General features: G+C 51.3%; 8 protein-coding genes across 8 annotated transcripts; 1 reads left to right on the forward strand and 7 right to left on the reverse strand.

Moving 5' to 3' along the window:
• Positions 1–257: 257 nt before the first annotated feature.
• On the reverse strand, positions 258–5,416 carry JN550_010707 (uncharacterized protein; the record flags this gene model as incomplete). The annotated part of the gene is made up of 10 exons (XM_049308991.1): positions 258–442; positions 497–772; positions 824–1,036; positions 1,096–1,365; positions 1,418–1,657; positions 1,812–3,177; positions 3,239–3,295; positions 3,574–3,847; positions 3,936–4,413; positions 4,900–5,416. 10 exons carry the CDS (start codon positions 5,414–5,416, stop codon positions 258–260), a joined length of 3,876 nt encoding a protein of 1,291 aa, XP_049167363.1.
• A 661-nt stretch (positions 5,417–6,077) lies between these two features.
• On the reverse strand, positions 6,078–8,593 carry JN550_010708 (uncharacterized protein; the record flags this gene model as incomplete). Its single annotated transcript, XM_049308992.1, has 2 exons — positions 6,078–7,877; positions 7,964–8,593. 2 exons carry the CDS (start codon positions 8,591–8,593, stop codon positions 6,078–6,080), a joined length of 2,430 nt encoding a protein of 809 aa, XP_049167364.1.
• An 811-nt stretch (positions 8,594–9,404) lies between these two features.
• Positions 9,405–11,439, forward strand: JN550_010709 (uncharacterized protein; the record flags this gene model as incomplete). Its single annotated transcript, XM_049308993.1, has 5 exons — positions 9,405–9,671; positions 9,733–9,801; positions 9,861–10,002; positions 10,312–10,905; positions 10,955–11,439. 5 exons carry the CDS (start codon positions 9,405–9,407, stop codon positions 11,437–11,439), a joined length of 1,557 nt encoding a protein of 518 aa, XP_049167365.1.
• Positions 11,440–11,900: 461 nt separating this feature from the next.
• On the reverse strand, positions 11,901–12,904 carry JN550_010710 (uncharacterized protein; the record flags this gene model as incomplete). Its single annotated transcript, XM_049308994.1, has 5 exons — positions 11,901–11,974; positions 12,048–12,415; positions 12,484–12,556; positions 12,606–12,680; positions 12,733–12,904. 5 exons carry the CDS (start codon positions 12,902–12,904, stop codon positions 11,901–11,903), a joined length of 762 nt encoding a protein of 253 aa, XP_049167366.1.
• Positions 12,905–13,564: 660 nt separating this feature from the next.
• Positions 13,565–16,169, reverse strand: JN550_010711 (uncharacterized protein; the record flags this gene model as incomplete). Its single annotated transcript, XM_049308995.1, has 6 exons — positions 13,565–14,168; positions 14,266–14,422; positions 14,645–14,700; positions 14,773–15,570; positions 15,694–15,799; positions 15,860–16,169. 6 exons carry the CDS (start codon positions 16,167–16,169, stop codon positions 13,565–13,567), a joined length of 2,031 nt encoding a protein of 676 aa, XP_049167367.1.
• Positions 16,170–16,865: 696 nt separating this feature from the next.
• JN550_010712 (uncharacterized protein) lies at positions 16,866–20,195 on the reverse strand (the record flags this gene model as incomplete). Its single annotated transcript, XM_049308996.1, has 3 exons — positions 16,866–17,727; positions 17,848–18,840; positions 18,898–20,195. The coding sequence occupies 3 exons, from the start codon at positions 20,193–20,195 to the stop codon at positions 16,866–16,868; spliced, it is 3,153 nt and encodes a 1,050-aa protein (XP_049167368.1).
• Positions 20,196–21,649: 1,454 nt separating this feature from the next.
• On the reverse strand, positions 21,650–22,809 carry JN550_010713 (uncharacterized protein; the record flags this gene model as incomplete). Its single annotated transcript, XM_049308998.1, has 4 exons — positions 21,650–21,687; positions 21,738–22,126; positions 22,182–22,342; positions 22,399–22,809. 4 exons carry the CDS (start codon positions 22,807–22,809, stop codon positions 21,650–21,652), a joined length of 999 nt encoding a protein of 332 aa, XP_049167369.1.
• Positions 22,810–24,489: 1,680 nt separating this feature from the next.
• Positions 24,490–26,029, reverse strand: JN550_010714 (uncharacterized protein; the record flags this gene model as incomplete). Its single annotated transcript, XM_049308999.1, has 2 exons — positions 24,490–25,782; positions 25,925–26,029. 2 exons carry the CDS (start codon positions 26,027–26,029, stop codon positions 24,490–24,492), a joined length of 1,398 nt encoding a protein of 465 aa, XP_049167370.1.
• Positions 26,030–26,250: the final 221 nt, after the last annotated feature.

Consider the following 26,250-nt stretch of genomic DNA (forward strand, 5'->3'; position numbering starts at 1 on the left):
GACAATCAGGAGAGGGGAATTCATGGGACCAGACCAACAGGGGACCCATGAGTCGCAAGCATCTTGGACGATATAGAGGTCATGAATCTGGGAGCTTGAATGTTTAGGGCCACATCTCAACTAGAACTACATAGGCAGCCAACGACATCGCATACAATACTAAGTCCCGTGCTGAAACATGTAGTGACTGCATGAGATGAACCCCCAAATCGACAGGACTATTGACAACTGCGCACTTTCATTGGTGGTTTGACATGTTATAAACGATAGTCAGGCACATCCTCATGTACCCTCTCCTTCGAAGCCCGAAGCGTCGCAATAATGCGGTGGCTTTGTTCCTTGACAAGCCATTCCATCAGTGGCTTATACGTAACCTCCTTCCCGGCGTGTTTCTCTGTCAGCGCCGAGGTGGTCTGCAACCAACCCCTGTGCCTCAGAAGAGCTATCAATGATCAGGACCATGTTCACGCTCAACAAGCCGGTTCGCGTAACTTACAAGTAACGTCAAAAATTTGATTCCCAACTGCCACCCATGCACCATCCCACGTGGCAGGGTCAGCGTGCCTCGCCAAGTCGTCAGTTGACACTTCTCCAAGCTCTCTGGGTGCTTGGATCTTGGCGACCACTCGCCCACGCTGTAGATCGTAGAAGTGCGCTAGGCGAGTGGAAATCTGACTGTCTGAGGCAACTTCGCTGACCAACTTTTCAGTTGCGTCCGATCCGAACAGTGGCAAAATTGCGTTATGCAAGAATTGGTCTTCATTGGAGAGATCTGATGCCAATGTTAGCATCCCATGCCAATTTCGCACGTAATATAATTTACCTTGAACATTGAACACCAGTCCATGGAGGACCATCTCATTCTCATGAATCTGGCCAGGGCTTCGTTCAGTGATAACGCGACCAACCTTCAATCCTGCGTACTCGGGGCTTGAGAGAAGGTCTGAGTTATGACACTTGTAGAACTCTGATGTTCCGTCGCGTCCTGATATTCCCTTCAAAATGTTTCGCCCACCTGGATGAAAATCGACATAACCTACGCAGATCAGAACGGTTAGTATTCTTTCGAAGGCGAGATAAATTACACATGCGTACCGCTAAGATCATATACCACACCGTCTATAGCGGTATATATACCATCGCTTGGATTGTCGTGTAAGCGAAGCGTATTTGGCGTTAGGAGTTTTAGATCCTGATATTTTCTGGGCGCAGGATCCCTTGGCATGAGAAGGCCACATCGGTAAGGTTTCAAACGGAGCAGCAGTTCGACTATCGCGTCTTGGCCATAGTCTCGACCGAAGGTGATCACGCCACCTGGCCTCATGTGAAGCAGCTCTTTCTCTTTCATGGAAGCATATTGGAAGTCTCCCGGTTATTAGTCAAAGCAACTTATCTTAATTATTGGCCGAGATCATACCCGTGATGTCAAAGACGTCTCCTCCAAATGAGACAAAAGTCGGCATCTCGTTGGCGCCATTGAATTCCGCCACTTCCTCTGGCCTTATCCATTGAAGAAGCTTGCCTCGGGGCTTCCGGGTTTTGATCGAGGCGCGAAGTTCACGCGCAATGCCACTATCATACAACCGATACCCTTGCTTACCACAAGAAACTAGTTCGGCAAATTCGAGGTCTTTATGCTGCAATTGCTTCAGTATTCCTGCATCATGTTAGTACCATGGTTCAACCGTCTTTCATATAGGCTTCATCTTAACCCTTGATGTCAAAAACATCTAAAGTCCCATCTTCGTTAGGTTCCACGATCCAGTGCTTGTCTGCTGCCTCTGCGATGTGAAAGAATTTAGTCGACATACTATCTTCAAACCGAGTTTCGGCCTTGGATGATGACATCCTGAATGAAACGTTCTGGATCTTCGGGCTTTTCATGTAGCCTGTCAGGTTGACCCTTCCGTCAAGTTGTAGAGCCCTCAGGTTTTCGGCCTGGTATTTCGAAACTGATTGCCTATACCATGTCAATGGGCCAGAGGCCGTAGCCCAGTGAACGGGATCGTAATCCGGCACTCGGAAGCTGAATTCCCCCCACTCAGTATCCGAAATCCTCCTATTACATCGCATCTCTCTTAGATCCAACAGAACGTCCCAGACCTGTCGGACCCAGCGAATCGCCGCGTAGCTCTGTTGTTGGTCAAAGTGCTGGATAGTATCTTTCGCCGACTCAACCCAGTCACAAGGTGACTGTACTGTATTTCCATTTATCTTGGGTATGTGGTTAGGGGTCGCTACAATGATGGAGGGAAAAGTAAAAGTCTCGTTCGTCCACTGTGGATATCTGCGTTTAGCCGCGTCACTCGGGAAGTGCACCCTGTTCCACGTTGACGCAGGTTGACCCATTGGGTAGGAAGTAGCAAATGGCATTGATGCAAACATCAGCCTTGCAATCGCTTCAAATATCCAAAAAGTCTCATACTCATGTCCCAGCTGGGGATTCCACACAAGGTTGCCGGCAATCATCAAAAGTCGGCGAGCGCAATATGTAGCACCCGCGAAATTTCGTTGGCTGTGATGAATGCGAAAGTCCTCGATTCTTTGTCGGGCGTATTGCCAGCTCCAAGGGCTTTCCTGCCACCGTAGGTACCCTTGCGGATACCACCCACTAGAAGTGATGGATTGGCGCTCCCATTCCCTGAGCCTCTTGCAAATATCCACCAGTCTCCGGGTCATAGTGTCTCCCTCAGCAGCGACATTAAGCAAACGCAAAGAGAACTGCCGATTGAATGAATAATTCACCACTTGTGTCGAGTTTGCAAATAGAATTTTAGGGATACGGAGGGCCTGGCTCCCGAGCGAATCATCAATCCAGTTCCAGCTTTCCTCGTTCAGAAGAGTTGAAACCCAGTAGACGGGGACGTGGTAGGCTGTTCGTTGTTCTTTATTTACCATGTAATCTTCAGACGCACCAGCGGTGACTCGGGAATTCGACTGAATTGTCTCGTTGTAGCGGAAAGACGCTTGCGGATCCGGCCACGGGGTAAAGACAATGCCAAGCTGCCCTTGGGCGTACCAGAACCCAGCCCTCCGCGAATTACCGGTGAAGCTCACCTTTCCGCCAAAGATTTCGTTTTCGAAGGATATGCCTAGCTCGGATGCGAACTCGCCTTCCATAAACTTGGCGTCACAGAGTAAGCTTTTGGTCTCGTCGTATATTACGCATGCATGAATCTAGGTCCATATAGAAATTGCACTAAAACAGGAGAGAAGAGAGAGAGAGAGGGCAACATACTGGTTCTCTTGTGCGCGGTGATCCCACGGGAGGCCAACGGCATTGCCATATTGCATGCTATACTCGACAAATGTCAGTACTTATCGGAATTTGCACCACGGCGGCAGGCACACCGCGAAGACAAACTATTGTTTCATGCAAAATCTGTGAGAAGTCAGCGTCTTTGAAGTCCCCCATGTTGTTTTCTAGACCCTCACAAGAACAGCTAGCCTGAACCAATACATGCATGACTCGGCTGTTGATAAACCCCCATCTACAAGGCCCCTTAGAAATCTTGTGTTGATTGCAAGCAGCATTGGTGAGGTTGTAGACCCTTTCAAAGTTACCCAAGGGACTGAGCAAGTCAGTGCTTCCATCCGCTGGCCTTCGTTGTCCTCAGAGAATTCGTCTTTGAAAGTAAGAATGAGAGATTCCGACAATTCATTGAACCTGCGCACGTATTCCGCTGGCGAGGGTCGTTGGGCCTTTGGCCGTTGCTTGAGCCCGACAGCATCGTCATGTTTGGGCGACTGCCCGGGTGGATAAGGCGTTAGTATGGGGTCTCGGGAAGCTGATCCTACACCAGGTAGTGTTGCCTCAAGGCGATCTCCCCACATGACTGCATCGAGCCTATGATCGGTCAGTACCAAACTACGTCAGTTGCATATGACGGGAGGGATGAAGCCATGTCTGATTCACCTTGAAGTCGACAACTCACCATCCATTCTGCTCTTTGAATAACAATTTCAGGATCCTGTTCACGAGCTCAAGCGATACCGCGAGGTTCTCCCATATCTTGTTGTTGTCCACAGTCCAGTTTGTTGTTCTTCTGTACGCCGTCTGAACCTCTGCTGGCGTCCACCACCGACTCCGGTCAAAGCAAGGGAGCCAATTCGATGGATCTCTCCTGATGAGGTGACTCAAAAGCATTGTATGACCTCTTGTGATATCCCATCGGGTTGAATGCCCTCCCATCGCTTCTAGGGGGTACACAAATTGGTTCAACGCACCAGCCTGCCTGATCTTGAGACCAGACAGATTATCTTGTTGCATACGCTCGCTACGGAACAAGTTGTCCATCTGCTCGTACGTCGGGAACAAGCCGAGACCTTGTTGTCGCATGTAATCGAGGTCATAGTAGAACCTTGGGTCGAGAAGGGGGACATACGGTGCCAATCCGGAATGACGAAGCCCGTCTGCACCGTATAAGAAATACGCATCGCTGCTATTGCCAAAACGCAAAGCCCATGGTGATAAAGGAACTTGGTTGTCCCAAGCATGGGGTCCCGGCCTCGGATATACAGTGTTGCTCATCGCGATTAGTGTTGAGTTTTGGAGAGAAGCCTCTCGCAACTCCTCCTAGGGGAATATGTTTTTGAAACCGCGCGAGTCCCAAGTATTGGGAGACACGGGTGTCCAGAATTTGGCTTCATTGAAATGGATTGCCTTGTTTCCAGAGGTACGGTTGGCCGGTTCCGGCGCCAGTCTGCCTTTGTTCACTGAGTGGCGAACCTAAGAACAAGGATGACTGCAGTTGATTGGTGAGCTACACCAAAGCAAGGGTATATCTAGTGTGAAATGCAGTCCATTGCTTCTACGTTATTTAACATTATGTTACCATAATATTGTGGGCATTCCGAGTCTCCAAGCACGTACTCAATCTAGGAGGACCCAGTCCTCACCTAAGAGACTTGGCACCAGCCCATCTCCAACACGAGGTGATCCACCATCTCTAGTAGCTTCTCTCTGTGAACCACCGTTACGGCCTCTATCTCCCTGTTCTGGCTGCAATTCGTCCTGTTGAACTCCATCTAAGCCTCCTTCCTCTTCCGCTTCATCGTCCGTCGGCTGTCCAACTTCTTCCACAGCCTGCCGCACCATCTCCTCCATGTACTGCCTGGTCTCCTCGCGGTCACGCTGCCTCCTCAGGTCCGCCTGCAGCCGCTCGATCCAGACGCGGCGCGCGTTCTCGGACCTGCGTCGGTCTGCCCGCAGGCCCGGCCGCCAGTACTGGTCGGCCCAGGCGTCGGAAGCCATATTGTCGGGTCTAGGCATCGGCACGACAGTGATCACCGGAGAGCTGCGATGTGGTGCTCTGATATAGTCGTCGTAGTATTGTAATACAGGCCCGAGGGTCTCAGTGATATAGATGTAGCCTTTGTAGGCGACTCCTAGGAATATGGGGAAGTTTGTGTCCATTTTCGAGGCTTTACAAGGACCGGACTGGCTTTTTGAGCTCTTTGAAGAGAGCGGAAAGTTGGTACCGAGATGTGAGTGACTACGTCGGAGCCGGGGTTTGTGTTTGTGGTGCTTCCTCTCATGTGCTTCTTATGACTGTGGCCGGTTTGCAGTGTGTCAAAAGCTCCATTATGTTTTGGCAATGAACATCGAGAGACAAACAGTAGAAACATCTTGTAGAAAATATGGTTTCTTTTTTTCTTTTTTTTTTTTTGGCAGCTTGTCAGACCTACGATGTGAGAGGCTTCGCGTTGGTGATTCATGGTGAGGCGGCATGAGGGTTCTGTATCAAGTTATTCATTACTTCAACTCGAGACAGATTCACCAAGCAGAGCTGCGCCATATCGCGATGGTCAACAGATGGATCATCATCTAACAGGGATGCTCTATCGAGTGTCTTTGTGGGGTATCGCATATTCCTAGAGAGCTGCCTGGCAAAAGTCTCCTCGATGGCTAGGGGCTAGATGCTCCGGCTAAATGCTTGAGGCTTCCATGATTTTGTCCATGTGGCTTGTAGACTTCTTTCGTCTGGGCCTGAGCATAACGTAGGCTCGTCATAGAAAGCTAATATACACAATGTTACGTACAGAAGATTGATTGATTGTCATGATCAATCTGCCAATCAGTAGTCTGACCCTAGAAAACCACCGTTGGCAACAAACTGGATCTGGTAGTCTCGTAGACTTGCCCAGTGTTGCAACTCCTGTTCCTCGTCTTGAGGGGTCATGTGCCCTGTTCCGGTTGCCGTACTGGCACCGGTTCTCTCAAGCTTCATCAGAATCTCGAGAAACTTGTGGAGATATTCTTCAGCCTTCATGGCCACGGGCCCCTTGCGCTCAGGGGCATCATTCAACAGGGTACTCGCGATCTGTCGGATCTTGTTGACCAGGGAAACACCGTTCGGCTCCATATTGCGCTGCGTGATGGATGTCAGAACCGTCAGGAGGTTCTCCACGATGTCCTCCCGCTCCTGGTAGACCATCTCGTCTATCTCATCCTTGACGTCGTCGCCGTCAGCCTTGGCCTCGCCGTCCTCTGCTAGAGCCGCCTGTCCTCGATGGGAATCGCGCAGGTTGAGGTAACGCTCCACAAAGTAGGAGCGCGTCGCAAGCTGCGATGCGTAGATGTTGGCCTTTTGTATCTCCAGCTGCAGTCGTCGCCGCCTGAGCGGGTCCTCAGCCAGAGTGTGCCGCACGTCGTTGACGGGTTGGGTGTCGGGGAATGCGGGCGGGCAGTACTGCAAAGCAGGATCGTCAGCGACAGCTCCACCGCCGTTTTCGATCTGGCCGAGGTCGACCTTGACCTGCAGGGAGTCGGGCAGCCGTCCTAGATGAGCCTTTGTCGACGACAAGGCATTGCTGAGCATGGACTTCTGTGCAGACCACTCGAAAAAGTTGATGCCATAGCACATGTCGACGCCCACGAGCTCGTTCATGGCCATGTACGTGTTTACGTTGTGGTTGAAGCCGGTGATCAAGGACGGGGTGCCTGCAGGCTGCGCTAGGATCTGGTCTGCGTAGATGTACTCATCGTCGACCTCGACGGGCAGGTCCGGGTAGGGCTCCTGATTCGTAGGGGGGGGCAGGGGGATCTCATTGATTGAAGTGCCCAGCTGTGTCATGGACCTGAGGCCAGCGACCACCACCCAGAAGATGCGCTTGCTGATCTGATCCCGCACATGATCGACGGGTTTGTTGGCCCCGGTGAGGGCGGCAGCAATCTCGGCGATGTTGGAAGGAGCCTCGGCGCGGCGCTGTGCCGAGAGCTCTCGGCAGAAGGTCATTGTCTCGGCCATGTATCTCTTGCAGGGCTTCCACTGCAGCGTGTACGCAGCGGCGATGGCCAAGAAGTAGCTCGTGGCGGCATCGTCGACCGTCAACTCGTCCTTGGCCATGTACGTGCACCCTCGCGCATCCATGGCAACCAGGCGACAACGCTCGATCATGGTGACGGCGGTCGGGAAGAGGGTCGTGCTGTGGCTGGACTTGAGCTGAGCCCTGGCGCTCCGCGGGAAGGAGGCGACCAGGGCGCCGATCATACTGGCGAGGAGGGCGAGGAACTCGCGGCTCGTTCTGTCGGTGCGGGCGTTGAAGGCCTGGCGGAAGGTAGGCTCGTGGGGGAAGGGCATGAGCGGGTGGATGTAGGTGAAGAAGTCGTCTATGAGGAGGGACAAGACGGGCCAGGGGGCAATGGTCTCGGCGTCCAAGAAGCTGCTGCCCCCGATGGAGACCAGGGCCTCGGCGGCGTGCTGGGGAGTGGGCGAGAGGCCGGTCTCCAGACCCTGTTCCAGTCGTGCTCGCTTGGCCGCCTTGGCCGCTTCGGCGTGCTTGTTCGGGGGGCCGCGGCGCTTCATCTCGCGCGAGAAGGTGCACTCGACGTGGAGGTCGCGACATGGCTTGCAGGGCGGGCCGCTCTCGTCGCACTAGAGGTCGAGCGTCAGAAGGTCAGTTTCCATGGAGGAGCACTTTCTGGGGCGGATTTGGGGGGATGGGGGGGAGGGCCTCCTACCTTGACCTTGCGCTGGCTGCACATATCACAGGCGCGTCGCAGCCTGGTGACCTTCTGCTGATTCGTAGGGGTGGCCGGCGAAGGGGATGCGCCATTGATCATGGACTGCTGGTGCTGCTGCTGGTGCGGATGCTGGTGCTGGGCGACGACGGGGGCATACTGCTGCTGGTCGTCGGCCACATGCATGGAGGCCGACTGGGCATACTGTTGGACGAGGGCGTTGGGCTCGCCGGGCAGGGCGGCGGTGGCAGCTTCTAAGGCCTGCAGGCCATGGTGGGCGACGGCGGTGGCGGCAGCCAGCGACGGGATGCCATCATACTGCAGGGACGGGTCCTCGTCTCCTTGCTGCTGCTGCTGCTGCTGGTCAAGATGCTGTTGGTCATGGTGATGATGATGATGGTGGTGGTGTTGCTGGTGGTCGTGCTCGTGGTCGGGCGGGAGCTGCGAGGGATGGTGAGATTGCTGGTGCTGCTGGTGCTGATGCTGGTCGTCGGCAAGCTGGGCGACCTGGTCCTGCTCCAGCTGCTGCTGCTGCTGCTGCTGCTGTTGATGTTGTTGTTGCGCGTCGGTGTCAGCAGCGACCAGGCCGGGGTCGGGATAGGAGGGCTGAAGGTCGTCGGGCGCCGACATGATGGCCGTCTGCCCGTTGCGCCTCTGGGTCTGGATTCGCGGTCACGGCTTGTCTTCGGGTCGGTATAGATTCGGATCTTCTGGCTTGGGTTTTTGAGTGGGAATCCAAACCGGGCGGCTGCACCAGACAGACAGACCAGAGCGACCCCGTGGACCAGTCAGCGTAGCCCCCATACCCCGCTTTTCATTTTATGTGGGGGGGGGCGGGGGCGCCCGGGTTTGGCTGTGGCTGACACCGCACGGCACTGCACTTGTGCAAGTTTGACTTGCTCAACTCGGGTGGCGCAGTATAAAGGCACCCTTTGGCGACTTGTCCTGCCGCTGGACTCACTGGACTTACTGGACTTGCCGGTGTCAATTGGTCTTCAAAGACATACCGACCGACCTATGGCTAATCACACAATCGTCCCCTTGTAAACCATCGATCAACATTTCCAGGAACCAAGCAGGCCTCATACATATCCATGGCGATTTTCTGGCCTACACAGGCCTGTGCGCCTCCTTCGTGGTCAGACAATATAGAGATGATGTCGGCCAGGCACACACGGCCTCGGAGACAGAACCCAAAGGCCGCCCGGTCGAGTGGCGGGGAACCCACTCGGCTTTATTTGATTGTATATCAACCTGGCCCGGCCGAACCACATCGTCCTGGCCGTCTTGTAGCCGGACATGCTTCAGCATGATAGCCCCATAGAATAATATAGTGTACGGTGTTTCGCCTGCCGCGTCCGAAGAATGATTGCAAACATGTCGCTGGTCCGGACAAGCCAGCACTCGGCCGCCTCCCACGGGTGCCGGCCGTGATTCGGCCATGACTGTCGACGCCAGCACAACTTGGCCAACATCCACCTTGATCAGCACGTCGAGAAAGTCGGCGCTAGGCAGCGTGCGAGTCGTCTGGGTCTCATCCATGATCGGGTTGGCCACGCCCAAAGGAGGTGTGGTCTGGCACAAGCACGACAATCAACCAACGTTGCTGGAGAACACACTTGACAATTACATGCAGTCCAAGTCGGGCATGGTGTTCCTCGCCTACCAAGATGTCAAGCGCCTTGGTTCGGAGGGTATCACCTGCGTGGTGAGCTATGCTTCTCGGGACACCAAACGCCAGAACCGCAGTGCTGATCTGATGCACACAGCCTGCGTATCCTGGTATACTGAAAACATATCTACAGAAGAATTTCCCCCCAGTTTTTCAAAATGTCATCGTAAGTAAATCGAAAGATCTCTGGGCATCAATAATCAGGTCTTGAGCTGACCTCACTAGGGTGTGATATCCAAGGGCGTTGAGGCAGGCGCGCACACCGAGATCTTTGCTGGGCTTTCGCCTGAGATCGGGCTGAAGCACAACGGCCGCTTCATCATCCCTTGGGGAAGACTTGGCCTTATTCCCAATCACATTGCGGTCGGTATGGAGTTCAAAGCGGAATGTGGCACGGGATTGGCCATGAAATTTTGAGGCATGGTGCGCGAGTGTGACTAGGTAGTACCGTTAGAATAATGTCATCCGCGTTCGATTGTTCCACTTCTACATTGGCTTTTGTGACGAGACTCCTCCACCTCGTACTTTTACTGCGGCCTTCTTGCAGCTCACCCTTTTCTAAGCATACCTCAGCCGCCATGAATTTCCCCATCATCGCACCGGCTCAGCTGCAAGACAGGAAGGATACCTTGGATGCAATTTCGATTTGGCGCGACTGCAGCTGACCTATAAACAGAGGAGGTCCACGGTGCCACGGAGATCTTCGCGTTTGGAGACCATCTCGACCTCCCCGTATTCCAGCTGGCCCCCGGGGAGGTCCTTACCCAAGAACAGCGCCGCAAACGCCCCAAGATAGACGAACGAGCATACATTGTCTCGTCAAAAACCCTCACCACTTGGTTTCCTGCCTGGGCGCAGGCCGTCACTCAAGCTTCCGCTGTGAAGCCGCAAGGCGCGCTGGGCGTCGTACACCTTCCAATCGCCAACCACGAGAAATTCAAGTTCTTACTTGATGTCGACTCTGGCTTGGATGACCTGGACAAGCCTGATCACACCCATTTATTAATTTGGCTTGCGAGGCATTGTCAACAGCACAATCTACAGGAACTGCTCCAGACGAAAATGGACAGGAGGAAAATGATCATATCACAGGAGGTCTTTCACTCGTCTCACTGTCTCAACGAGTGGGAATATCTTGCCGTTGCCTGTTTCCTTGGCTTCTCAATAACATTTCGACAGGCAGCATATCGACTGAGCTACTGCATCTCAGGTGCTGAGATGCCAAAGATCAGCGCAGACGCAGAGGAGCTTTTGCCCACGGACATTATCGGTAAGAGCAGCATCAAGCCGCACATGGATCACAGTTGACGCTTTCCAAGATCATACGCTCTTCTGTCGAAGCGCATACATCGCGTTTGTAGCCTCTCACTTCTATACTGCCCGAGATCGGGCCCGTGCCGGCAGTTCCACAGCTACCCCCGACAAGGTCAGCCAAGGCGTTTGCGTGCACGATCTTGGCTTCTGCAACCGTTCACACCAGCGCAACATCGACAAATGGCTGGAGGATGTCCATCTACCCAAGTCCCTTGCCAATGTCTTTGACACTCTCCAAGCCACTCTATCCCCATGCAACAGTTTCGCTCACTACAGGATCGGTGAGGCTGGATTGTGTCATGATTGCAAAGAAGCTGCCATCACACGTCGTCTATTCCGCAGGTTGGAGGGTTCTGCACAAGAACCACAAGAGTCACTGATCATGTACCTCACGATGAACGACAGCCCAAGGGTTATGTCTGTGAAGGCACATGCCCAAATTGCCAGCGTAGCCGATGCAAGAGCATCTCGCCTTGAGGCTAAGAAGTAGCTGGGACCGGACATATGTTAGGAAGAATGACGCGGACTGTGGAACTTGAGAGGATTATCGAGTTCGGTGGCTCAAAAGCAGACTTCGTCTCCAGCGACTGATATTAGCAATAGTAGCACGTCTGACTTTCGCCCTAGACACAGGTCATCGAGGATTGAATTGGCTGAGTGTCGTAGTACGACGCCTCTGGATCAGGCTTGAACAAGGCCACATCGTAATCACGCAACTCGAAGAGACTCGGTATTACTGTTGGCAAAGTCTTTCAGAAACTGTGGCAGGTAGCCTCTCCATGGACATCTTCCGAGAGGGATTCCTTGGGATTTATACTCTTGGCAGCGAAAAATTTCTCCCATTTCACGTTGACGCCAATCATACCAATGCATGAAGAAGTTTCCATCTATGGCCTGATGCTTCAAGTAAATTTCGCAGTACCCAAGTCCCAAGCATTATGTCCACCAGCCCTAGCAACTCGATGCCCCGTTTCCAGTGAAGTTGCCGGGCTGGTACATGTTGGCAGCATCATCTAGGCACTCGGCTGCATTACAAGTAATCAGCAACCGTAGCTCCTAAGACGAATTGATTTGTGCATAGGGGAGAGTTCCACTTACCGACAGTGACGATCTTGAGATTGTTACTCTTGGCCCAGTTGATCAGCCACGGCACCAGGGTATTGACAGTTGAATCGTAAGTCTCGTGCATGAGGGGGATGTGGCCATTGCCGCTGGCACCGGCCGCCGTGAACTTCTGCTCGCTCTGCTGCGCTGTCTGGTGGTTCCAATCGCCGGCGTCAATGTCGTCCGTGATGACTACGTAGCCCATCTGCTTCATGACCGACAGCATGCTACTGCTGGTTGCCAGGTTCGGCGGCCGCATATACGCCGGCTTCTTGCCGAAGATGTTAACGAACGCCTGCTCCACCTTTGTCATCTCGGTCTGGATCTGCGACGTGCCCAGGTTGGCCAGGTTGGCGTGTGTCCTATTTTCTGAAAGTCAGAGTCTCTATCCATATCCGCCGCTCTACTCCGCAACGGTGCTGGGTCTTACCATGTATGCGAGGCAATTTGATGACCATTGTCATATGCCTTTTTGACGGCGGCCTTCTGGTTATATATGCAACCTTTGAACGGATTAGACTCGAGAACTCTTGTGTTCATCTTCGCACTAACCATAGAGCGTGCCAGTGAAGAAGAACGTTCCCTTGGCCCCAGCAGCGTCCAATTTGTCTACCAACGATGATGTGACTACCCAGATGTGAGTCTCAAACATTTATAGCAAAGATTTTTCAGGGCTTACAGGTATAGGGGCCATCGTCGAAAGCTAGAGCCAGCACTCCTGGCTTGGAACACTTCGTGATCACAGCACCAGTTGTATGGGCACGTCGAATGACCTCAATAGGGCTTGGTACACTCACGGCTAAGGCCCCGAGCGCCACAGATAGAGAGAGGACTAATGAGTTGAGTAGCATCGTGAAAGTTTTCTTTCGTCCCCTGCAGACCCTCGAATGATCAGTCGCTGTCGTACCACGTAGTGAGACGAGAACACTACATTTAAGTACATTCCGCACCGCGGTGGCCACAAGGGCGTACGGAAAAGCCCAAGGACGATCTTTCGCCCGGGATATTGTGCGAATCATGTGGTTCCGCCGCACCCAGTGCTTCGATATGATCCAGGTACATGGTGTCCCTGATAGTTTCGTCTGGGTTTATGGAGATTATTACGCTTCGGTAGGGGCTCACGATATGCTAACCCCTGGTTTCCCGGCTGGGCACTGTGGGGTCAATAACATGCCTTGCCAATATAGCAGAGCACGAATTTAGCCGCCAAGGTTAGCGTCTACTTGATTCAACCACCTTTCTGCATTGGGAACGGAGACGGGCCAATGGCTTAGAGCTTGAGCGCCCAGGGACCGTTTCCCATTCCATTGAAAGCTATAGATTGCGGTGAAGCCCATATACGCGTCATCAAGCTCGTAGTTGTGTCACGGGATGTGGCGGCGGGTTTGTCGTAAGTTTCGGGTACCCTCAGAGATTACTACTAATGTTGAATCATTTGCTTCAGACTGTTCATTCCTCGGCTGAACATAGAGTGAAGGTGCTTGAAATCTTGTGACAAATTGAATTTCATCTCAACCTTTTAGGTTCATCTGAATATGAGCATCAAAATTCTGAACTTCGATGTCTCCTGTCCAACAGCAGCCAAGGTCTCCCCGTCGTATGGGTGTGTCTAAGAGAACTTGCCCTATCATTGATTTCCTAATGTCCACCAATCTGAACAGGTAGTCCTTGGTTGACTCATCCGGCCTACGATAGCAATCAAAGGTGATCATCAGCTTTTTGACGGGCCCACTCCACGTCCACACTTGCTCTTTATCGAGTCCCTCGTCTGTATCCGGCTTGCGTTCCAGTCGAAGTTGCTCGTTATGCTGGCCAACTAGAATCCAGTCAACAATATCTCTATACTGACCAGATAATGAGAGCTGCAACCCAGATTTCTCCCCTTTCTTGTCTCTGTAGCGCAACTTTGCTCCATGACGAACCAACGTTTTGACCACGGAAATATGTCCAGCACCACAGGCAGCCATGAGGACAGTGCCTTGGGGGCAATCTTCTCGGTCGATATCATAACCGCATTCAATAAGATTGTTGACCACTTCGAGCTCTCCCATAGTTGCTGCAGCGCTGAATACTGACCAGTCCTTGAATTGAAAAGTCGCCGTTAAGAAGAAGACTCTTGAAGTGATTGTTGCACATTGCGATGTGCAATGGAGTAATGTCAAAGTCATTCGGTGAATAAGGGTTCATCCCATGTGCGACGAGATCGACAAACAATTCACAGCTGCCCTTAAATTCTGTCAGAGGCAAAGCCAGCCTGTGCAAGACAGTGGCTCCACTGTAGAACTTCTTCGAAGTCGAAGCTCCATATTTGAGGAGCAATCTAAGCTTCTCCGAAGATGTACCTGCACTCCACAAAATCGCGGTTCCTCCTAGTTTATCCTGTGGTTCGATTAAGGCTCCATGATCAAGCAGGTACCTAACAACTTCTACTGTACCTGGTCTGGTTGACAAGCTAGCTGCGATAAGCGGCGTTCGATAGTGCCAATCTCTGATGTTTATATCCGCGCCACTCTGTACGAGAACTTGGGTTTCATGCAGCAACCCGTCACTTGCTGTTAGATGAAGTGGAACATATCCTTCCCCTTTTATACTTCTGTCATTTAGAAGAGCGGCAAGAGCAGTAGAGGGATGAAGTCTCAGGAGGTATCTAACACGAAACATTAGCATTAGCAAAAGGCGCAGTGCAAACGAGATCGAATTTGCAAGGAGGACCACTAACTCGTATCTTTTAGCATGGACTCTGACATGATTGATGATGCTTTCCATGGCCACTAGATCTCCTTTGCGGACTGCAAATGAAAGTAACCCTTGTAGATGGTTTAGCACGCTGTATCCTGATTCGATATACGCATCTAGCAAGAGAGCCAGTGCTGGGTTGCCTCGTACAGATTCAATGGCCAGACGTAGAAGAGCCGGTGGATCTTGGTCTTTAAGTACTGATGCGCCCTTCCGAAGCAGCCATTCGGTAATATCTCGTTGGCCGCAAGTGACGGCAAGTTGCAAAGGTGTCGCGCGGGAAGGCATGAGGAGACAGCAGAGAGAGAGCTTGAGCGTGTCAATTAACAGGTGGCACCTCTCCAGTGAGCCCTCCGTGATGGCATCTTCAAGCAAAAGTTTGCCGGAAGAGGCACTTATTTTAGCGGCCTCGGTGGCTTCCTCAATGCGTTCGCGGTTGGGGTCCTCAAAGACCTGAATAAGCCTCGTGTTATTTATGTACAATGCCAGGTGGAATGGAGTCTGCCCCTTTGAATTCTTGGACTGGGACGATCCGAGCTTCAAAAGACCTTCAGCATTGCAGGGTTTTCCAAAACTCACAGCCCAGTGTAAAGGCGTATCTCCGTCTACATCCGGGACGTCAATGGATGCCCCAAGCTCAGCCAGGATCTGCAGAGTATCGCAATCGTCAGAACTGATGGCTGCAAAATGCATGCATGTAGCACCATAAGAAGGAGTAGCACAGTCGATGCCAAAAATTCCCCTACTCAGGAAGAATTCAATGACCGCCTTACTACCACTTCTGCAGGCAAGGTGTAAGACATTCAAATGGTATCGATATTACCGATCCTGACGACAGGCGATGGTGTAATGCCGTTGCCAATTGATCGATCGATCTGTATGTTCGCTATCCCACGCAACTAACTTCTCCAGAAAGCCTACACAACCTTGGCCGACTGCTTCCCCAAGAGCATCGAAGTCGAAGCCGTCCTTTGCTGTTGGGTCGGCTCCAAAGTCTAGAAGGGCGCATGCTGCTTCAACATTTAGCACACAAAGACTTTGGCCAAGCGCGGTCACGCGTGATCCATTACCCTGACGAACATCTGGGTTGGCACCATGATCTACCAATTCTTTCCGCTTTGCCTTAGATTGCGGTCCCCAGGCCGCGACGATTCTGTGAATGAGTGCGACATGGTCGAAAGAGTTGAGCTCATTTAGACGTGTACAGTCTGCACGGTCTAAAATCTTTCCAAAGACTTCAGGCTGGAATTCTCTCTGCATACAGACATATTCCAGGGGCGAGAATCTACCAGCCCCACCCTGAATATCAACGCCTTGGTCAATGAGATAATCTGCCAGAACATGGAAACTTTTAGTCCAAGGACTTTGCAACAAGGCCATAGCTAAGAGTGCTGTAAATGCTGTCGAGTCCTTGGAGGCAGATCGCCGGGTTGAAGCTTTCAAAATGTGCAGTATTAGCACTGGCGGCATCGGGAACGTTTTGTAGAGAACCTGAGCTCTTCTTTGAACAAACCTAGGCTCCCAAGTAGTACATGCCAAGCCAAAGGTAGACAACAGAGGATCCAGGCTGCACTGGTCTGTTAAAGCCTCGTATTGTTGCAGTAGTCCAAGCTTTATCAGGCTCATAACCGTAGCCTCCACGGCAGATTCAAGAGCTGCAATGGGAAACGAAACGGAGTGCAAATCATTCTTAAACATGGAACATAGAGATTGCCAGATATACACTGCTCCTCGAGGTTCCGTGTCTGATGCGTGTATTTCTAGGAGCTCACATAGTATTGATTCCGAAGGCGTGACTGGCAGGTATTCATCGCCCTCTTTATGCAAGAGGCACCGTCTGACAAAGTTAACGATTGGGGTTTGTTTAGAATTTCGCAGCCGACACAAGTTATCACAGCAATACCCGAGTAATTTGACAGCTTCCGTGGTCGATGCCGTCCCAACATGAAGCAAAGGACATGGAGTTCCTTCCTGGTGGGGATGAAGGTCAAATCCCAGAGCCAAAAGGCTATTAATGACTCTATGGCTCCCCATCTTGGCAGCTAGAGTTGAAAGCAAGTCTTCCGAATGGTGGAACTATTCCGGGTCATTGGTGATATGGGAAATGATCAGAAGAACGCATGGTTCATTCTGTCCCTCCAGTGCATGGGCGAGGACGGTGCGGCGGTTATTATTTTCAGTCGACATAGCTTTGGTGATTATATCTTCATCCTCAATTGCGAACAATGCCTCCAGAGCAGAAGGGCTATCACAGGCAATATGCCACGCAGTGTCCCCGTCATCGTCTTGTTCCAAAGTAGAAGCGCCGTGACGTAGCAGTAGACGAAGAATGAGCTCACATTCAGACTTATTGATGAATTTTCCTCGTAATGCCCACATGTGCATTGGGCCAGAGGTCTGGTCTGGGCGTGGAGCAGCGCTGCAACCAGCTTCCACTAGCAGCTGGACCATATTGAGAGACGCATACTCCACAGCAACCTCAAGCAACGAAAGAGAGTTTGAGATAACACTGGTGGGGTCTATCCGGGGGTCTTTTATTGCAGATTGGACAAATGCCAACCTGTCTTGTTCAACACCTGTAAACGTAGATGTGACCAATGCCTCCACAGTGAATGAGATGGTTGACTTCACGAAGAATGGATCACGCGCGAAAGTAAGGTTCCAAGCCAGAGCAGATTCCCACACAAGCGTACACAGCTGAGTTGCGATACTGTGCGGTTCACTAAAGGAATTCAATAACTCAATAAGGCGGCGGAAGGAATCCTCTGTTGTTTGCATGTCCTTTATGTCGCAGAACAGCCAAGGTTCTAGTTTCCAGCATTGATGAATAGCAGCGGATAATTTGGCTCCGGATTTCAAGACTTTGAAGGCAGCCTCTCCAAGTGTGGTAATGATATCAGGGAGGACACCGAGAACTATTGCGTGCTCAAAAGATGCCCTGTTAACCACTGTTGCTAGTAAGTGATCGATTCGAGTCGTTGTCAATTCTCCGACTGTCCTTTCTGTGCCCAAAAGCACCTGAACGGTTTTCTGTATTTCCACTAGGGGCATTTATAACCAGAAATTATTCCAGCCGCCCCATAGTTCCAGATCCGCGTCGATGTCCACATTGTCCTCAGCAAAGAACAACTGTGATGCAAATAGCTGTGGCCCCATAACGGCGCAGTCGAGAGGCGAAAGTTGAGTCGACGATTGAATCTCAATACCGGTTACTAGTTGTCGACACAAGTCAGACATTCCCAGGAGCGCAGCCATGTGCAGTGGCGTGAAAGTCGGTGCGAGGAACCTGGCGGTCAACGCGCGAGTGGGATTGATGAACCTGTTGCCGCCGTAGTCAGAGAGCACTGTCCCCGCCCACAGCCCAGCTCGGAGTGAAAACGAAGTCATCCAGGCAGTGTATGCACCATCTCCACCGTCGCGGAGTAGATTTATGGAGAGTTCTTTAACGTCGGAATGTCTCATGTGTTCATATGCATATTCTGGCCACCAGGCAGAGGCATGCTCGTAGAATGTGAACTTTTTATGCCTTTGGAGCACCTCTTGCAGCTCTGATTCCCATCCAAGAGCCGGGCGTACGAAATTGTCGACCTGCAGTAGCCGAAGACATCGTGTGGCCATGATTCTGGACACGTTCGAAGGATTGAGATGATACTGGTTGAGGGACGTTCTTAGTAACTCCCCACTCTCCAAGTACTGTCGAACGGAAGCATGTGCAAAGGTAAGCCGTTTTCCATCTGGCGACTTGCGGATCAGGCTGCTACAAGCGCGCAAAATTTCATCGGTAGGTTCATAGTCCTGGACTTCCAGCCGCTCACCCAGTGGGGGCACGGATACCACCTCACGAAGTTGCTCGATATTTAGCGGCTGTCGCGCGTAGGCAATGAAACTTAAGGTTGTAATAACCATGTCTTCATTTGACTTGGGGACTCTCTCAATGATGCGATGGTAACTCTCTGGAAGATCTCGCGGTAAATTCTGCAATGCTTCGCGGCGCCTTTTATCAGTGGTGAACTCGCAAAGGTAATCCATCTGACACGCGACCCATCGAAACCTGAGGTTGAGTTAGTGAGTGGGTTTCATAGCTTAGTAGTGCCCGGTAAGCACGTACATGCCACAGGCACCTTCCAGTAGGCACTCAAGTATCTCCTCTTTCATTTGAATTCCGATGTTTCGCAGCCTTCTCGAGCGCACCCGTGTTTCGATTTCACCCGTCACATATCGCTTCATATCGTCGCCGGTCGCTGCAACAGAAATCTCGGAGAAATCTGTAGCGACTTCGTCACGACTGATCAAGGCTAGGGAAATCTTTTCGCATGTCAATATTTCCAAGAGGGATGGAAGAAGCTCGGTTATTAGGCCATTAGCCTCGTCGATTCCATCCACCACAATCAAGACTCTCTCAAACTCGTAGGATGTTTCCTGCAAGATACGCTGGAGGCCCACGATATGCGGCCCCTTCTCCAAACTCTGGGGGGGATGCAGTTCATCATAATATTCTTCAACGATGTCAAAGGCCCGTGGACTTTGCAGAGAGATTTGGGCAATGATCGTGCTTAGTATGTTGAGGGTGGCCAGAGTTTCTTGATTTTGATAATCGCAAAAGAAGTAAGCAACAGCAGTATCGGTCCCGCTTCTCTGTAAAGCGTCTTCAATGAGAGTCCCGGCTAGAACCGACTTCCCAGCTCCTGGAATACCAGAGAGCCACAGTCGGCAATGTAAACTATCGAGCCACCGTTGATAGCTGGCCAAGTTCCGGATCCATATGCCTGTCATAGGATAACGGAGTCGCAAGTTTGTCTCCAGAGCCTCTTGGGGGTTTACTTTCAGGGAAAAGTCGCGAACTTTTTGCCGCTTGGTGGAGATCTCTACCCTAACGACGATATCGCTTATGCGCTCAACTTGGCCTTCCATCTTAGCCATGGCCCTCCCCAGAAACTCCTGTCTGGAAAGACAGAGAAGAAGACCGTTCATTGAATCGGCTGATATAGCCAATTGCAGATGGTTCTGGTGTCGCGATAGGTCGGCAAGTAGGTCTTTCGTTTCCTCAACCGAGAATGGCCACAAGAGCTTTCCCTTCCACTGGCTGAATTTATTCGGACTATTAAGGCCTTTCTCAGCTTTTCTAAGTTTTCCTTGAATAAGACTCAACGTGCGGTCGCAGGCGATGACCACACCAAGACTCGGGGTTTCGTCGAACGGTTCGTCGTCAAGAACCTGGGCAAGAAGCTCTAGCCTTTTCAAGGTCCCAGCGATTGCACTGATTTGATCTGCTATCCTTTTCACGTCGTCATCAGCATTCTTGGCTAGCTTCAAGTGCTTTCGGCATTGCAATGTTTTGATAAATATGACATCGGCAAGTCCAATAAGTCCTGCAATGCTGGCGCTGATAGAAAAGGGATCCGCCATGGCCACGAGGCAATCGAAACAGTAGCGACGCAGAAGAGATTCGATGTTACTATTCGAACAACCCGAGTTTCTTTTGAGACAATATCAGAGGGGTACGGGTGAATCATGTATCCTGTGAGCTCTGCAGATATTCTCCCTAAATAAGCAGTCACCAACCTTTTCAAGTGTGGTTGCACTACATCCCGCTAGTTGACGCAGCCTGATGCTCAGCCCCATTCGATACCCAAACCGAATATCCCCGAGGCAGCAGAAGGGGAAGCATCGCGATGATCCACGTGCAAAATCCTTAACAAGGCGACCTTCCAGCGTATAGTAACGGAGATTGATAACCGATTGTGAATGGAGCGAGCTGATATCAAACAGGAATGCAGCTGTCTAATAAGCTTGCAGCGACTTTTCCGTCGCTTGGGTAGTTGGACTAATTGCGCAAAAATGTACAGTGCAGAACCAGACGTCCTACAGTACTGTAGTCTTAGACCTGCAGGACCTCAGCGCCACGTCGACTCCTCACCTACGCGGCTACGCCTTGTCACCCACCATGGGCACGATAAGGCTAATTCAACCCACAAGGCTCGCACTACGACATACGCAGAAAGCCTGTCGATTTTCGAGTGAGGCGTACCAAGCACCATTCTGTACCCGACCTGCCCAGCGCGCGACAGGTCAGGTGACAGGGAGTTCCGTCGCGTTGCTTTACCTTTCTAAGCGCGCCTTGACTACTCGGCATTGTCGTTCAGGACTATCGCTCCGTGATAATCCACATCGCACGATTGTTTTCAACATGTCGACGCAAAGCAAGCCACTGAGAGTCCGTTGTCAATGTGGAAGCATCAGCTTTACAACACCATCAGCCCAGTACATTGACTTGTTCCACTGTCACTGCACGGAATGTCAGAAGCAGTCAGCTAGCGCATACGGCACCTCAGCTATCTATCCTGCGGAGGGCTTGTTTCCTTTAACGTCCGAGCTCAAATCAAAGTTGAAGGTGTTCACACGACCGACCGATGGCGGGGGTACTATGGACTGCTATTTCTGCCCTGATTGCGGATCCAGAATGTTCCACCGCATCATTGGGAAAGATGGCAAGCCCCGGCCAACAGTCAGTGTGAAAGGGGGCTGCATTGAGGGGCTTGACTGGAAAGGCGGCAAGCATATATACATGAGGTCTGCCGTTATTCAGATACCGAAGGAATGGGAACAGTATAGCACCGTTCCATGGTCGGACGAGGAGGAGGGGTAGTAGATGATATCTTTGCGATGGACTGGCTAAATGAGAATTGGGGATACTCATAATTGTACTTGTTTTGGATGATCTACAGAAAATGGCAAATTAAAGTGGCTGCGCGAGATTGAGAATGTTGTTTTTCTAATTCATGAGCTGCAAATTATGACTGTGCCCGTTAAAGCTTTACGGAAGTATCTGAGAGCTGCACTATGAAAGAGCCTTTCCCAACCTAGCTCGAACTCCCCATGCCTGGAAGTGATTTGAACCCTATTACATGTCAGTATATATAGCTAGCGAATAGACGCTTCGAAACTTACATCCGACGGTTTCTTCACCAACCATGTCTTTAACAGTGCACTGGTTGGCCGTATTCATTGCCTGCTTTGTGATGGAGCCACACCCATCATAAAAGCATTCTGACTTGTTCATAGCGCGCTGGAGCGCATCACCTTTCCAGCCGAACATGTAATCTGCATGGGTTCCACCACCGGTACCTTCGAAGCTCCACACAAAGGGGTTCGGAGCCCCTGATGTCCACATGCTGTTAAACTTCGCAGTATCCCATACGGTTTCGTATGTAACTTGTGGCATACGGACAGGGTGAGATGATGGGCATGCGGGCGCATTCGGGAAACCATCAGAGCTGATCGTGTTATACATATGAGACTGGTGGTCTGGGCTATCGAGATTCTTGCCATCCCAACACCTAAACCCAGTTAGAGCAAGTTTAAACCGGCTTTTATAGTGCAGAAGTTACTAACGCAGGGAAATGGTGTGTAACAAATATGCCACCCGGACATGGCTTGGTAGGTAGGTCAGGCATCTCTGCTCCTCTATTCCCGTTGCTTTGCAAGCACTGATAACGAAGGCCGACGTGGGGACGTGAAGTCACACTTGGGCTACCGACCGTCATACGGAAACCCTGTATAGTCTTTAGATTCTGACACGCATCGACGAAATCACAGGAGGTGGGATTACTGGTTGGAAAGACTTCACGGGTTGCTGCTTTATATTATCCCTGCTCAAGTCGAACTGGGTATAATAGACCGTAAGCCCACCCTGTGTGCCGCTTGTACCTGGAACTACAGGGATGGTTGATACACGGTGGTAAGACCCATTCGTAGGATGCTTGAAGTACAGCACAGCAGTCCAGTAGTTGGAGAAGTCCTCTGACATCTGGCAGGTAGTACACGTAGCTCTCGTGCTGACGTCGCCTGTCATGCTAGCATTGAAAGCATTGCCGCCGACAATATGGTGAACATGGGCTGATGGATTTGATCCTGGTTGGACAACCGGGTCGAGGCGTTGGTAAGTCAAAGTCGAGCACTGAAAACGCAGGCCAGCCCAAGCTGGCGCGACGAGGGCGATGGATGCGTAGAGCCACCTCATTTTGATTATGTGGTATTACTACAGTAATCGTGGTGGGTGTCTAACAATTCATCGAAACGAGTAAAATAGCACATCAAAAGAGGGCCCACGACCCCTTTTAAGATGAAGTCTCCCTTGACGTGCTGCACCGACTTCCCCAGCTCTCCCAAGGCCTACGTAGCATACTAGTGTTCTCTTCAATTTAAACATGGCGACATCGAGAAGCAGATGATGAACGGGTACAAGATATCCCAGGTCCCCTGCGAATCAGCTTGTGAGGAAATTATCCGGGTTATTATCCAGCGATACAAGGAGATTGAATTACCAATGCCGTATGGGCATGGGCTGTATCTGTGCGCGGCAAATATCCCACGTGATTGCGAGATCTCCGGCAAATGTTTTTCGCTCATGATGTACTTGCACCCTCACTGGCAAAGTGCCGAGAGTGCCTAACTTGCCGCTTCACCCAGTCGCCGCAGCAGGTAGTGGACCATTGGCTGATACAAAGAATATTTATTTTAGACAGACCTATGATCTATTGGGTCGTAGTAATTCTAGGCGCTCATCACACTTTCTGTGGGGACGCAATATACTAGCCTGTTCAATCTGATGTCTGCACGGAGTTATACCATTTACAAGTGGTATGATAATTGGCCAGACTGTCCATCGAGTGGATCAGATGCGTTGGATAAGTAACTGATCTTCCTCTTTGGACCCAAAAAATGGCCTTGGATTTAACAGCACATTTTCACAATTCACAGCGTTTCCTGACATCGAGGAGCTTTGTGCATTTCGTCCCAGCATTCAAGCAACGAAATTGCAGCTTGAAATCATCAAATGGCTTCCCTGCTAAAGTGAAATGACTCATTACTGTCTTGTGCCTTATTGTTCTGAGACAGCTCCGATCCTATGTTGGTGTTCCCACTACCTCTCTGGCACTGTGGTCACTTGAAAATTGTAGAATCCAGTTGTCTGGTTGTATTGGACATAATGCCGCACCTGCCCCTGAGTACTCAATATTTAGTATCACATTTCCGTATAAAAACAAAAGCAATGGTGCTGCTAACATTTCTTCATTACCGCTTATTGTAATGTGCAAGTGACACTCTCCAATTTAGCGGTGTGTATCATTATTTCTTTTTTTTAATCTCACGACAGGAAAGGTCGCAAACTGGCTGATTGAAGATGCCGTCATGATGTTGGAAGGTTCCTCATACCAAGCCTGATTGACAATATACGTTCGACTATGGTGTTTATGTCTTTGCCAAGCCCAGGAATCAACACACTCTCAATTGGCGTTTGACAGTCCGCGTAGCCATGCTCCAGTATATCAATGGCTGCTCTTTAAGCGATTATGCCCATCATATCTAGTGGCTTTTTTTTCCCCCAAGACGGATTTGCCTGTGAAGAGCAAAAGGTCCTGAGCTACTTGTGTAAGTGGACATCGTTTGTTTCTTTGAGGGTCAAAATTCAGGCTGATACGCGACACTCTACGGAGGTGCCTTCAAGGGACGCAGACCAATGCTAGTAGTACCAACGTTGGAGCACTTGATGCGCATCCAACGGTGTTGAGTCTGAACTCTGTCCCTTTTTGATACCTAATCCCCTTTTATTGCGTCCTAGTTGTTCCAACTCCTTCTTGGCAAGTCCAAGCGTATTCCGAGATCGGGATGGCCCGCCGAGTTTTTCTCCACGGAAGGGTCACATCACGATTTCCAACTCATCATCTGTGACGCTATCATTCACATCTAGCCCCGGCCCACGGTGATATATGGGCTCGCCTCCCAGGTCCGCACCGATGAGGCAGGGACCCAGGTTCTCGGGCTCGACTATACGTGACGATGCCAGTTGTTTCGGTAATGATGTCTCTTGCGATAGTGGCAAACCATTCGATGATATCATCCTCTTCGTCTGCTTAATCCTGACAGCACCGGTCTCAAGTTGTAGTCCAAAAGGTACTGGTGTCCGAAAGGCCTCAAGGAATTTCCCGCGGTGTTCGTACGCCATCTCGGGTTGCCACTCCAACACGCACTGTCTTCCAAGTAGAGCCAGCTGGTCCGCGTATTTATTTCCAAGAAGATGCTCAACGTTGGTGTGGCCAGGGACCCAATGGAGTTCGACCAGGACACCCAGCTTGCCCAGCTGTTGCATGCCGTCAAGAATGCTGTTGACGAGGCAACTAGGCCGTTTAGCACCCCGGGTACCTTCGTCTATCCCGCGAAGCGATGGCTGTGAATCGGTGAGGACAAAGACAGTGGGAAATAACTCTTCTCCGCTATGGTCTCCCTCAGCAGCTGGTCTGCAGCATAGTTGTGCCTCCTGGAAGGCGATTCGTAGCGCCCGCTCGATTGCGAATAGCTCCGCATCCTTGGGGCTGCACAAGCCGTACATGCCATAGGCGTTAAAAATCCAAGGAGATTCAGGCTCGAGATAGCGTTTGTATGCAACACCAGCCCCTGAGAGCGGATAGTTGACTGACTTCCAGGACCCGTCAGCCCAGAAGACGAGTCGAGGTACTGACGAGGAGTATTCAGGGTTCATCAGTCTCGCTGCGTGTTCGGCCGCTCCCACGAGGTCGTTGACCTTGATACGAGGATAACAAGATGCTTCTACATCGGGTTTGTCGATACTGCCGGCCTCGCAGGCGTCGTTTGAAGTCCGCTCGAGCTGGCTCTTGGCTAAGCCTGCTAGAATGCGAACGCGCCTTGACTCGTGTTCCTTATCCTTTCCCTTCTTCTTGGAAACCCTGTTCTTGACGTCTCGGATTGGCTTGAGTTCAATCACCATGGCTTGTTTCTTGGGTCTGTTTCTCTTCGTAGCTCGGGTCGACTGGGGGGCAGATGAACTGGATACCGATGATCGAAGAAAATATCTCGTGTGTTTGAGCTCGTGCTTGGCGTCCGACAGCAGTGATCTAACAGCATCGTCGGGTGCTGTGATCTCAGCACGTGGGATGGATTTACCACCTGACTTTGCTTCTAGCCAGCAAATCTCCTGCAGAACCTATCAGTACTTTCAAAACTGCGTTCAGACCATCGAGATCAGATCTCCTTCGCCTTCATTCAGAGAATCCCCAGCTACCGACAAGCTACAGCGGTGTGTTCCGAGAGCCTACGTCGGTGGGTCGCGAACTCACCGGAAGTTCAGGTCCATACTTAGGCGCCTCTCTCTGCGCGTGGCCACCGTCCTGGTAAAGAATCGCATGGTGAGTACCAGGCACATCGCCCGTATGTGGCTCCATGATGGGTAAGATGGGCTTCAAACGGCCTTCGGGCTCACCACGAGTATGGATGAATGGCGTCCCAGGACGGGGAGTCGAACAATCTCGATGACGGGAGATTTTCTGTGTCCAATGTGATCAGTCTGGGCCCGTGGTGGAGTTTCGCAGGAAGTCGCGCCTGCTGTGTCGTGTGCCCGAGATGTCAAGTTCGCTCGAAATTTTCCAAACATCTCACGCACGGG

This window comes from Neoarthrinium moseri (assembly GCF_022829205.1).
Source record: "Neoarthrinium moseri strain CBS 164.80 chromosome Unknown scaffold57_Wmoseri_CBS_16480, whole genome shotgun sequence".
Taxonomy (NCBI): Eukaryota; Fungi; Ascomycota; class Sordariomycetes; order Amphisphaeriales; family Apiosporaceae; genus Neoarthrinium; species Neoarthrinium moseri.